This window comes from Lissotriton helveticus, chromosome 3_1 (genome assembly GCF_964261635.1).
Source record: "Lissotriton helveticus chromosome 3_1, aLisHel1.1, whole genome shotgun sequence".
Lineage (NCBI taxonomy): Eukaryota > Metazoa > Chordata > Amphibia > Caudata > Salamandridae > Lissotriton > Lissotriton helveticus.
Window position 1 is genome coordinate 495743409 of NC_136061.1, and position 14192 is coordinate 495757600.

Below are 14192 nucleotides of genomic sequence, written 5' to 3' on the forward strand. Positions count from 1 at the left end.
AGTAGTATAACACCGAGTGAAGTGCGCACCCAAAGTAAAAGGCCTCCATAGTGATGCCCTATCCCATTAGAACTAGCTGGGAAAAAGTTAACATAACCTGCAGTAAAGACAGGATATAGAGACCATGGGGCAAATGTACGACCATGTTCTACGGTTGCAAACAGGAATTCGCCCAGTTTACGACTGCAAAATTGGTCTGCCCCATGCACAAACTATATTTTGCGAGTCGGTAGCCTATTACCGACTCACCAAATATGGTTTACTTCTCGCTATAATGAAGGGGTGTGCCAAGGGCGTCCCTTCCTAATAGCAAGTCTAACACTTGCGGTCACAAAACACTTGCAGTTTACCACCTAGACGACTCGCAAATGGGAAGGGGTCCCCATTATCAGGGTAAGCCTTGGCTCCAGACACACCACAGGGGGGTGGAGCCAGCATTGTGGAAGGCAGGCACAGCCCTATTCGGGTACAGGTGCTACTCCTCCCACCACTCCAAATGCAGATCAGGCCTATTCAGCCTAGCCTGACTCATTCAGATGCTCTGCAGCCACTGTACACCCCCTGCCCCTGTCACTTCAAAGCCAGACAGTAAATACACATCCTAGCAGAAGCACACAGGATGGCTAAGCAAGAAAATACCTACTTTCTAAAAGTGGTATTTTCAAACACAGAAAGTAAAACGCACCTATCCTGAAAGATGCATCTTTTGATTCGGAGTTCAGACATACTAAACCATTTTTTCCTATCTGATCCCAATGGTAAGTTATATTTATAAGATGTTATAAATTAACTCCTATGCTTTCCTATGGGCACAGATAGCCTTACAATAGTGAAAAAAGAAATTGGCAGTATTTCACTATCAGGACATGCCACACACATCAGGGCATGTCCTATCTTTCACATACACCACATTCTGCCAACAGGGTTACCTTGGGCCTACCTTAGGGGTGACTGACATGTTAGAAAAGGGAAGATTAGGGCCTGGTAAGTGGGTGCACTTGCCGAGTCGACATGGCAGTTAACAACTGTGCATAGACACTGCAGTGGCAGGTCTGGGTTACCATTTCAGGTCTACTTGTGTGGGTGGCACAATCATTGCTGTAGGCCCACTAGCAGTATTTGATTTATCAGCCCTGGCTCACACAGTGCACTCTACTAGGGGCTGACCAATAAATCAAATATGCCAATCATGGATAACCAATCATGTTCACAATTTACACAGAGAGCATATGCACTTAAGCACTGATTAGCAGTGGTACAGTAACCAGAGTCATAAAACCAACAACAGGTCAGGAAGAAATAGGAGGAAGAAGCAAAATGTTTGGAGATATCCCTTTAAAAAGGGCCAAGTCCAACAGTGAGTACATTTATTTATTAATGTGTCCATGTCCTCTCTGACCCTCGGGCTCAGTTTGGGAACTTTGGTCTTGAAAACCCTGCTCGAACTCCCTGTATGGCTCGCTGGCACCCTCCCTCTGTCAATCATTGGTCTTGATCCCAGGGATAGGAGACTGATCAAAGGACGCTGTCCTTTGTTTGTATCTGACCCCCCTCCCCCCCCCAATGTCCTTACTCAAAGCCCCAACCTTGCTAGTGGAAGGACAGGATGTTCCATACTGCCTATTTGGAGGGGATGAATTTGAGGTCAGAAATTCGTGCCCGCCCTCCAGGGTGCCTGAAGGTGCCTGTTTTAATTGCTACTACATTTCCACCTGTTTTGGCTATCAATTAGAGTTGTATACACGCCGGTAGCTACATTAGGAGGGCTAGTGGGATGAAGGATACTTCTCTGTTGCCTCAGCTTCCCAACCTCGTCTGACAAAGCAGCTACCAGCTTTTTTAACTTATTTACCTCGTTGCATAGATATTTAACCAACTCAACAGGGTCAGTGATATTCGTATCCTCAGCAGGTCCTGCGTCAGCTACCATAGTACTACATTTTTATTTACAATACTGTCGAAACCGCACACTCCTACATGAACTCAGCAGCCTTATTTTACGGGAGAAAATGAAATGACAGAAGTAGTACAGACACTATCTTTGATTGAGATGTCGTCATAAAAATTTGATACAAAGAAGCACCCACCATCTTAGATTGGGAATATTGTTATAGGCTAGCTGCTCCTCTTCCTGAACTTCTGTGAAATAAGACTTGGGAAAAAGGAGATTCTAGAAGGCAAGTGAATGATCTTTCTCTCATCAACAAGTCTTTCAAACCACCTCTTTCTCTGACAGCGTTCTTTACAGAAACTCAACCATCTCAGGAAAAGCAAAGCGCAGATCTACGGTACTACTGGAAGGTTCTGAACACCCAAAACACAGTTATGGCGTCTTCAAAGTACAAGTAGTACATCTTGCTAAGATCAGATACTTTACTAGCAGAAGCACATGCTCCACACATCTTCCAAACAGGTCTCAAGGGCTTCTTGCCTAGTGAGTAATTCCTCTCTACCTACAGAGGCACACATTAGGGTGGAAGTACTCTGCACTGGTGAGCTGGATGTGTTTTAATAGGCATATTTCCTTCACCAACAAACATAAGAATAAAATTGTTGCTACAAGTAAAAATATACATAAACATTCAACCCAATTACAGTTCTCTTGCGCTATTTACTAACAACAATATTTTCCAGAGATAATAGTTTGTCCTACTTTTTGGGTGAATGGATTTTGGACATAGCCAGCCATGACGGGAACTCAGGACTCCTGCAGAATGAGCGTAGTTCCTCTAGGGCGTTTAGCGTTTCTGCCTCCCCCTGATCTCGGTATTCTTCTTCAGTAAGAAATCGAACCACCGGCTTATTGAATGGAAAATAGCCTTTGACTTTTCTACAACGAGGAAAATTAAATACAGGGAGAGAAACAGAAATTCAAATATGCAACTTTCACAACATTTCACAATTCAAACACCTTATTACAATATAAATGAGGAGGTATTATAGTTGCAGATTACCTGGCCAATGCATTAGGAAGATAAGTGAATACTTCATCTAAAGGTTTAAAGGCAGGACTAATCAAAAGCAAATACCTGCCATGGACAAAAATGAAAACAATACCTTGCAGTGCTACAGTATGTACTTTTAAAGTTAAAAAAAAACCCTACGGAAGAATTAAAATCACAATAAAAACACATAATACAATCATGCACTAATCAATCTGCAATGTAACTCTATGCTAAGAAAAACATTCAGGTGTTGCTCCAGTTTAACTGTTACCATACTGCGATATTTGTAGGACACTAGATCTCAAGAAAACGGGACATTTGAGGGCTTAAATAGGCCCGACACCTACTAATATCCAACAGCGAAAGGGGTGAACAGAAACAATCTTAATGATTTTTTACTGTATTTTATTGGTTTTAAGCAAACAATAAAACACTCAGTGCATGCGGACAGCTCCACACAAAGTCTGAAATCAAACACATGACCGAGGTAGTGACAATCAAGAAGCATACCGGACGATCGTCCATACGGCCCAGAAACGCCCTAAGTCGTGGATACAGAAAACCAAGGCAACGAGCTGATCATTATACAAGGATATCCCATTAAAAACGTAGTCAGCAGAAAATATACATATGTCATACGAAGCAGTTCTATATTCGAATTAACCCTACGCCTCAGAGCTACTCTCGGATGACGCATGGCCATTGTCTTTAAACATACACAGCAACTGGGCCCAGAGCATGATGGCCTCAGCAGAACCCTCATCCGTGCTTGATAGTCTCATATGCTGTTCCTCTGCCATTCCCCATTCCAACAGGTCTCTCAAGCAAGAGGTCAGTAGCGGGACAGCATTCATCCTGATGTAGATAGTTCATATACGTTTTACGCTGGGTTTCAGTTCTGCCTTTGTCAGGTCTGCTGGCCCTGTGGGTCTAGAGGCCCCTCTATCTATGTACAGGTAGGGGACTGGTCCGCACAAAGGAGGATCTACCAGGGAGCACCAGCAGGGTGGAGATACGGCTTCTAAGATGCTGTACTGTAACCACATGACTCATCTAGATTTATCGGTGCAACCACAGAGATCTATGCATGTATGAATCAATGAGGTGCATGAGACAGCGCCTGATCCGTGTCAGATGACTGAACAAAGCCTTACCACATGCTCACAGACTCTGGCTTCTCTTCCATTTTGTTTAAAATCACGTTTTGGGGGGATTTTGTCTGTTTATTTCTATGATTTCTTGGGTGTCTTATAAAGCACTGTTGCTTACAGATCAATGCTTGTGATTGCTCTCCGAAGTACAGATGTTTCTGTGTTGGCACAACCGGTGCTCAGTTTACAGTGACTGCAGAAATTGCATTAACGACATCTCTAAAGCATATGTGTTTTCATGTTGCCATCGTCCAGAGCTGGAGGTAGCAATGACAGCAGATGTATCCAGTACTACATTTCTAAATTGCAGGTATTTCTGGGCTGTTACAACTAATTCCTTGGGTTACTATTGTCAGTAGGCTATTGCTTGCTCTTGCACTTCATCCCGGAAGTACAGGTACTGCACTTTTGGAAAAATCCAGTGTTTGGAATACAACAGTTGTTTTTCCTTTTAAAGGATCAGAATCTGCTGCGTTACTTTATTTCAGCTGGTGTGATTGTGTGCGCATGCAGGTTCTGACTAACTAAAAGGACTTTCTGATATAGGTCTACTCTTTCATTAGGTTTGCCCTTCCATTATTTCTAGTTCACATCCTGTTCATCAGTTCCGGTTCCCTACCCTACCCATTAGGACTTTCCTTCAATATATTCTTGAGTTCATATGAATCCTACTTCTCCTAAGCATGTACTTCATTTGTGTAACAACAAAAGCAAGGGCCCAAGCTTTTCTTAAGAGCCAGCAACAGCACTGGATAATGCTGGGGTACAGATTACCAGGGGTGCCTAGTTTGATTCTGTTACATGTCTTTTTAGGTCGAGGACCGAAGGCTGCGCTTGCGCAGTCTCCGGGAGGAGATTTAATGATTTGGAGTATGGGGGCTTGAACCCGCCTCTCTCCTCCATTGGCTGGCTTCCTAAATGGAGGCCAGCCATTGGAGGAGAGGGGAGTCACTCCAATAAAGCCCCGTCTCTTTCGGATTCGGGGGCGTGTTTTTGGCGTTCTTTCGCCCTGTGACGTCATCCGTCACTCAGAACGCCAAAACACGCCCCCGAATCCGAAATTCTCGCCGCCGAGTCTTCCAGTGAGTGCTTGTTTTAATAAGTGTTTCCAGGAAGGGGGCACCAGCACTCTTACGTTTATCTGCAGCCCGGGGCTGCAATCGTCCTTCCAAGAGGGATTCCCCGGCGTGGGGATCCCCCCGTTGCTGCATTTCCAAGCCGGTGCCCACCCGGTATTTTCCACGCAAGATTGCTGATGTTAATGGAAGCCGCCCCGCTTTATTATTTATTTTGAGGGAGCCTACCCCTTGAATTCCAAGCTTTATTATTTACTTCGAGGGTGCCCACCCCTCATTTGGTGCTGGAATTACCACGGCCGGCCTGGGGATCTCCTGTGAGGCGCTGTTCCCGCCTCCATACCCCCAGGGTCGCGTTGCCATTGGCGGCCCCAGAGACGAATCGCCGCACTGCTATTGGCCAGCGGGCCCCAGAGCCGAGAGGCTCGTCCTAAGGGCCGCGCTGCCATTGGCTGCCCCTGAAAGCACAAACAGGAAGCAGACGGGAGCCCACCCCGCGCTCCTGTGCTGAGGAAGCCGGAAGCAGCCTGCCGTGTCCTGCCCTGGGCTCCCGAGTGCAAGGGAGAGCCCCGGACTGCCTGCTGACCCGAAGGGAACCCGCGGCAAAGAGGAAGTCCTGGCCGCCCGGAGACGCAGCATAGGAGCAGTGCCGAGGAGAAGCATCCGCCCCAGGAGTCCCGGTGAGTGCTGCTCCGGTTCTCCAGTGCTGGGGGCATCATTGTAGTAAGAGTCCCCAGAGGAGGGGCTCCAGCGAAGAGGCCATTGTTCATTGTAGGTTTCTCTAGAAGTACATTATGCAGCGGCATGAGTGAGTGTAAGGATACCCGGAGTGTCGGCAGTCAGTCAGTGCTCCACCCCGCCTTTTTAGCGGCCTCGTGACAGCCCGTTGCGCACAGCAAGGCGCAGGCAGGGAATGACAGACGTGGGTCAGTGATGGATGCCTACAGGATGCTTCACGTGCCAGCACGTGACGGGAATGCCACTTCTGCATGGCTGCAGACCCATCCACGCACCGTGTGCTCTCATGGACCCACAAGACGCCCCCACGCAGCCCCAACTAATCCACCAGGGCTTCCACAGGCTGTCTAAGCCCCTCTCTATAATTGAGTGTCCCGTTCATGTCTGTGTGTCTCTGTCTGTCGTGTGCCAGCAGCAGACCAACATGCATCATAGGAGTCTTTTTAATTGAAGAAAAAGCCAATTGTACACTTGCAACGATCGGGCCAAGGTACGACAGCCATGTCAAATGTGACACAGAATGAAAACAGACCCCCCTTCTAATTGCGGGCGCTCACTACTGTCGTTGGAACTACAAGCACACTCGAAATAACGAGCTGCCTGCCGAAAGGGGCTCTTTTTTATAGATATCATTATTTCGCCTGAGGCTTTCTTCAGCACACCACGGCGAATAAATCCTTAAGGAGGGTTTCTGTGAGAAAATGTCATCCTTCGCACACAGCCCCACCCCCAGCAGAAAGTAACATCTTAAATTGCTCAAGTTTGAGGGCAAGAACAGTACCGCAAAATGGGCCCCCTCAAAATCAAATGCCCCATAGAACTATCAACAGTGACTGCCTTTTCTCTCTATTGCTTCTTTCTTTCTTTCCTCCGTTCTTTCTTTCTTTCCTCTTCACCCCTCCTACCCTTTGCGCGCATTGTTACGCCCCCCCGCTCTCCAATCTGTCTTTCTTATTCTCTCTCTCACCTCTGTATGTCTCCGTTTTTCTCACTCAGTTCCCTCTGGCTCTCTCACATCCTCTCACTCACACTCTCTTTTCTCTCGCTGTCGATTCCCTTGTCACCTCTATCTATCGGTGCCTGCACCCATTCTCTGTCTAGTGCTCTCTCTTGCACACACTTGCAGACTCCGTGCCTTTCCAGGTATGAACAGATTTCTGTTTCTAAATGCCTCTCCCACTCTGACTTTGTCGAAATTCCACTGTCTCTGCAATTCGGTAGCCCCCTCAAGAATCCCGGGGCTGATCCCATCTCTCAGCACAACAAAAAAACGCCACATCTTTCTCCACTCTGAACCCTCTGTGTGTGTGGGGGGGGGGGCTCTATGTCTGTGTGGGGGGCTCTGTGTGTGTGTGTGTGGGGGGCTCTGTGTGTGTGTGTGTGGTGCTCTGTGTGTGTGTGTGTGTGTGTGTGTGGGGCTCTGTGTGTGTGGGGGGGGCTCTGTGTGTGTGGGGGGGAGCTCTGTGTGTATGTGTGTGGGTGTGGCTCTGTGTGTGTGTGTGAGGCTCTGTGTGGATAGCTTTTTTTGTAGGTGGCTCTATGTGTGGGTGGCTCTGTCTGTGTGAGGGTGGCTCTATGTGAATGACTCTGTGTGGGTGGCTCTGTATGTGTGTGTGGGTGGCTTTGTGTGTGTGGCTCTGTGTGGGTGTAAATGCAATAGGTCATGCATTTGCGAGCGATTAAGCTATTGGCATTGTAAATGACAATGCCATTTATTTATGATTTAAAAAAAAAAAAAAGTCATGAGCAATGCCAATAGCTCTACCTTTATAATGCCGAGACCATTGCATTGTAAATGCTTGTTTATTCTACCATCAACATTTTGTCTCTTTATCTCACTTTTGTAGGTTCTTTTCCATCCCTTTTTTAGGTCTCGCCTGTCAATGCGCATGCGCATTGAGCGGAGCGAGACTATAGGGGCTTAAACAGACTTTAACTAACTAGCGATTTGATGCTGTGCCCGTGCGCTTTTAGGTCAATGCGCAAGCGCATTGACCTAAAATGCGCGTGCACAGCATCAAATCGTCAGCCATCTGTTCCCCAGCTTGGCGCCTCCGCTCCTGCTCTCTCCTGGCTGCTCCTCCCCTAATTATTCACGGCCGGCCGTTTTGTTTCGGCTTCACTTTCACTCGCTCTCGCTCTGCCTTTCATTACACTCGGCGCGATCCCTATACTTTTCTATTCCTTTCATTATGCATTCATATCTTTCTTACCACCCCTTCCCCCTCAGTGCACTTTCCTCCCTTCTGCTGACTCCCTCCCTATGGAAGATAACTATTCTCAACCATTCTATTTCTCTTCCTCTCAGCATCTAAATCCCTGTCTTTCACACTCTCACGCTCTCTTGGTCGCTACATTGTACACAATATTCATTTATCTTTTTTCTCTCTCAGTAACTATCTATGTAACTCTTTTGTCCTCAATATCCCTCTTTATTTCACTCTCTTTCATGACCAATCCCTGTATATCTCTATCTCGCGGGCCCCGTCCATGTCTTCACTCCCTCCCTCTCCCGTGTAAGCGCTGGTACACCACGCGCTACTGAAGGGGTGCTTCTCTTCGTGTCCCTCTTTTCTGTGGGAGACCTGACACCAGATCGAAACGCTGCACTTTAATTAATACCCGGAATGCAGCTCCACGCCTGTTGGCGCCGTGTCTTGTTTTATTTCTTAATTTTCTCTGCCTCCGCATTCACCTGGTTTTACATAGAGCTCCGCCATGTCCCCGCCCTCTCTTCTAGCTCAGCCTCAGCTCTGACAGTACATTTCTCTATCTGACAGAAAGACCTTCGCAGGAACCCGGAAGCAATATCTTGCTCATGTCTCAGAAGCCACTGCCAACTTCATCCGGCTTTTTTATTTACACACACACAGACACACATTGTAAGGGCTTTTTAAAATGTACTGCCAATCGCAGAAGCAGACAAGGGTATCACAAACCATTCCTGATGCCAAAAAAGCCCTGCGTCATAGCAGCTAGAGAAAGAACTCTAAGTGCTAATTTAGGAAACAATAGCTGTCAATTATGGGCGCCATCCTGCTAGTACTTGTTTTGCTTTGAAGCCAACTGCACCTCCCCTCTCTCTCACGGCCGCCAGTCCGTGTTATTTTGCTCGCATTTCTCCTCCCCCTCCCCAGCCGCCAGCACCTCCCCTCTCTCTCACGGCCGCCAGGCCGTGTTATTTTTTCAGCCTCCCCTTTTTTTTCAGCCCCTGTTGTGCCGCCCGACTTGTTTTTTCGAATTACCTGATAACAACGTATAGAATTCTTAATCAGTGTTGCATTCCAAATGCTATAGGTGTCACATTCGCGAAAGTTATAATTATTGGCATTGTAAATGACAAAGCTATCAATTTAGCTGTTTTAAAAACAAACAAATAAATAAAATATTTGTCATTTACAAGACCAATAGCTCCAACTTTTCTAATGCGAGACCTATTGCATTTCTAATGCTTGTCTTCCTTCTTTCTCCCTTTTCAACTTTTCTCTCTTCCGCTGGCACAAAGCCTGATCATGGAAAAGAATTCCCAGCTCATAATAAGCACTGGCAATCTCAATAGGTCTGGCTTTAAAGGAATATTGTATGGTAGTTTGAAACATTACAAATAGATCGCATGGGGATGTATTTATGTGCAAGCAACAAACTGTAAAATAATATTATTGTAGGTTATGAAGTAAGGTGACAATTGCACTGTCAAGCCAGACCTAAAAATCCATGTAGGTTAGTTAGTGACTGCCCTCCTCCCATATATGCGGTCAGCAGAGAAAACATCATAAATAATCTAGTTTTCTACGACACTTTAATTGCTTTACAATGTCACGTGTGCTTCTGAAAGTTCAAGCTCAGGAAGCATGATAAATAAACAAAAGATCATAGCTGTGTGGAGGCATGCACTTTCTGTGGAAGGACACCATTTCTACCTAATCAAAACATATACACATAGATACCCCTATGTGAATGGAGCCAAAGCCTCTCTTCTGGTGATTTTCACATAATTGTCTGGTGAAAGCTGCATTGTCAAGCCAGAAATAATAAGCGTTGGCTTAGCCAATAGGTCTCGCCTGTGTTAACTTATAAGTGTTTAGCCATGCAACAGTTGATGTTGTTGCACCAAGGATAGTGTGCTGCATAACTAAATACTTATAAGGTCCCAAAAGCGAGACCTATTGGCTATGCCAATTCTTGTTTTCTCTGCATTCAATTCTTTGTAGTCCTGCTTGTCCCCTTAAAAATTCAGACTCTAGTTCTACAAAAACAAAAAAACCTGGATGAACTGCTAACACTTGAGCGCAGTTTTCCGTTATGTGTGACATTTCCCTGACTTCTGTGTACTCATGAGTGACATTCAACAACCAAATGTGTGACGCAGGTTTTACTCGTGAGAAAGTGTCACACTATCAATGAAGTCAATGGAAACCAATAATTATTAGAAATTACACAATTTAACAAATGAAAAGCTCTGAAAAGATCTTGAAACTGTTGCAAAACCTGAATGCATAGTCACTAACCTACAGTCCTGTTAGCCGGGCGTTGCTCATGTGCCAGCAGCCAGCTCAGCACTACAAGCAAAGAGCACACTGGATACTTTTGTGAAAAGCAGCTAGGCAGCATTGAGCACCTTGTGGTTGCAGGGGCACTATAATGCGTGACCAATTCATTTCTGTGTGGTGATGCAGACATCAGCATTCAATTACATTATTCTAACCCCGATGTGTGGTACTTGGCAGGGCTGTGGTGAAATACCTGGGAGAATGCAGGACAGTCAAGTTTCCCAGGCCAGTGCATGACGTGCAGCTCCACTCCAGGTGTTTTCCTTCGAATTCTGGGACTTACAGTCCTGCTTTATAATAGGATAAACAAGACTACAAGTGCCAGAATTCAAAGAAAACAGTCTGGAACGGAGCAGCACATTACTAATGGGAATCGGGACAGGGCTGGGAATAAAAAGCTTGATCAGCCCTGACTAATGCCAGATGTATTTTATTCAGTACACCCCACAGACCACATATTGTTTTAAAACAGTATAAAAACATGAACACAAACAGGCTGCATACACAAGCAAAACAAATTAGACCTAATCCTAATAAAACATAATCATGTATTCTGACTGTTAACAAACTGTGCTTAGGGGAGAATTCCACAAGTGCGGCTTTCACCTATCTGATAATTACAGGACAACCTAGGCTGACAGGAGGGCCACCACATTTCCAAATTTGTCCCTCAAGTATGATACATGTTAAGAGTGACTAAAGCAGGGCTATTGATTACAATGTCCACCTGCTGAGTGCAGTGGCCTTCCTTCCTTGTGCAGAGCCACCATTTCCCGCCCCTATACTGTGTCACTTACCTCGTGCGGAAGAAAATAGCACAAGGAAAAAGAGCTGTCATGCTGTTGCTACTAGAGTTCCGCGCTGAACATAACTGTTGCATCTGATTTCACACCTTAGCGCCTGCAGGTGCTGGAGTTCAGAGTTGAGCATAACCTCCTGTCACACGTTGCCTACAGCACTCGACTGCTACTGAAGTTCAGAGTTGAAGAAAACTGCTCTGCCTGCTTTCACACGTTGCCTTTAGTAATCACCTACAGGAGTACGCCATTTTTGTGGACTCAGGAACGTAAACAATGTGATTGGACCATGCTTCAATCAAAAACAAAAGCGCAGACTCAGTGGCCAATAAACTCACTGCTCAATCAATAATGGGGTGGCCCCTTGTCAAAAAACGATAGGAAGAGCCAAATCTCCCTCCCAACGATCGGGCACTGGGGGTTTTCCTCAGGATAATCAGTGTGTTTATTAAACCATGGGCTGACAGGTTATATGGTACGAGGGTAAGCCAACCCGCATGCTGCAGTGGACACAAAGAGGATCACAGCGGAGAGGAGATTGGTGCAGTGGCCTGCTGCCCCTGAGATGTGTGGAGCCGTGAGTGTTGAGTTGCGGAGGCCCTGCTGTTCTTTGCCAGCGGTCCGCTGCAGCTTTGAGAGGCTGATCTAACGGTGTCACTGGCAATAAAGGCCGGTGCGGATCGCGGCCGGCAGTGCTTTCAGGGACATCGCGGTAAGGAGGCACTGGGTCGAAAGCCCCCAGAGACTGCATCCATGCGTCTCTCTCGATCCAAACAGGAGAGGGGGGACGGCTTAAAGCGCATGTCGGGTGAAATACCGAACTCTGCCAACACCATGTGCAGACCACTAATGAGCCACCCAGGCTCCGGGGAGCACCAACATCATTGATTAATTAGCGACGGGGGGAATGAGGAGTCCCGGAGTAAGGCACAGCAAATAGCAGAGGGCTACAAAGGCCCCAAGGGTCTGAGGAAGCGCCTTCAATTAGGGGTTCGAGGGGAACGAAAGCACAGAGTAAACAGCGTTTCCCTTGCGGGAGCGAGCAAGGGCACCATCTGTTTGAAAGTTAATTACAAACAGATGGTTTTCAAAGCTCGCTCCCGCAAGGGAATCGCCAAACGTGCATACGTTGCAATTGAAAGCAATGCAATCCATGCACGTTTTTGGCCTAAAAACCAAATAGATTCCAAGAGGTCTCCTCCTATTCAGTGCATGCGTGCTGCGTAGGCGAGACCTAAAAATTTGTGATGTGCGCGTTACCTGCAGTCACCTAGACAAATTGAGCACTAATCCCAAAGCCAAGCGCTGTAACCTTATCTTTTCAGGAGCTAAGGGTTTAGGTTGGGATTAACACTCACGTTGGCTCCTGCTATTTTAATTCAAGGTGTCAGCGTCTACAATTTGTACTTTTTATAGTAAAAAACATTCTAAATCACTCCTACGTCATTGTAGAGCAGAGTTTTGAAACTAGAAACATACTTCTTGGATGAAAATACATCCAGCTCCAACTTGTCACCTACTCTTTACAAGGCCTTTGAGATTTGGAAATCATGAAGAACTGACCAATATGAAAAGATATATGTCAAACCTAAACAAAGAAAATGTAAACTAAAATTGTGCACTTTAATTTAAAATATGAAATAAGCAATTTGCCAATGCCGCTCCCAAATTTAAGTTTTGAAACTTTCAATGTTTTTAGAAATGAATTTCATATTTAGGGCACTAATATCAGTTCCTGTGCATAGTTCAAATGATACTATCTCAAATGTGAATGTGCATAATCACTTAAATAGGTGAAGTGGAGGAAGCAGGCCACCAGGCAAGGTTACCTTCAGATCTCTGCCAAACTCAGAATAGCAAAGACAGCTGCAGCAATTGCTTGTTTGCATGCATTGCTTTTTATTCTTCGCTGGAGTATTGCAGTTGGATTCAAACATGGAGGGGTTTGGGGTTCCACCCAATGTTCGGCAGCAACAGATAGAAACCAGTGTAGATCTAAAGTGATAGCCATGCTTTTCACAAATAAAAATACATCCAATCTGCCTGCAATGCAAAATTCTTTACCATTATCAAAAGTTTACTGAGGGAGTCGGAAATGAGGCACCCTCACCTGCCCAGGTAACACAGCAATCGAACTGGATAACACAATACTTTTGAAGAAACGAGAACAACTATAATGCCATATGCAATGGGAGTAATGGCAACTCCAAGATAGATCAAGAGACAGCCAATAAGTTCCAGAGTCCCGGTCAACAAGTTTACACTCCTTGGATTCGTTAGTGGCCCATGTTTGTAGCAAATTGCAAAGCTGATAATTCCCGTTAGTAGAAAATACCCTGTGGAAGCAGAAAACAAGAGTGTAAGCCAAGGGCATTTCTGATATCTTGCATAGGTTCCTCTTACTTCAAACTCTCAGATTATTTTACTCGTATCAATTTCTTAACGATCATTTATAGTTGCATTTTTAGAGAAAAGTTGTTGTTCAAGTAAATCGTAATGCCATTGTGCACATGTACACGATGACGTTATGATGTAATACATACGAAGTCACTGTGTAAAATAAAGAACAATGGTTACAAACATGGAGGAAATAAAAAAAAATGTTTATGGCACTACACAGCAAACTGCTGCACGATTTCCAAGACACTTTTCACCAAGGCAACCAATATGATTGTTACTACTCTTTTGGAGAGGAACAGAAATTCATGTTAAATAAATGTCCCTAGTAAAGCAACCATCATTCTTGAAATACCCTTAAAATATAATTCGTCCTGAAAGTAAATCTTACTGAGCTAAGAGTGCTAATTAGTAGTAAACTCCTGTTGTCAGGATTAGATAGTGTTATGGTTTTAATTTTGTGTTTCAAACTGCCCACTGTTTTTTAAACACAGTTTGACATAGAAGACGAGGCAACCTCGAAAACCTTTTTATTGTA

At 45.3% G+C, this 14192-nt stretch overlaps 1 protein-coding gene across 1 annotated transcript in view; it reads right to left on the bottom strand.

Annotated features, from left to right (window-relative positions):
* NEMP2 (nuclear envelope integral membrane protein 2) overlaps positions 1–14192 on the bottom strand; it is a 281558-nt gene that overhangs the window by 47794 nt on the left and 219572 nt on the right. The window contains exons 7-8 of the mRNA XM_078680390.1: positions 13368–13593; positions 2654–2830 (exon numbers count right to left, since the gene is read on the bottom strand). Coding sequence (XP_078536516.1) covers positions 2654–2830; positions 13368–13593 — 403 coding nt within the window. The remainder of the gene's footprint in view (positions 1–2653; positions 2831–13367; positions 13594–14192) is intronic.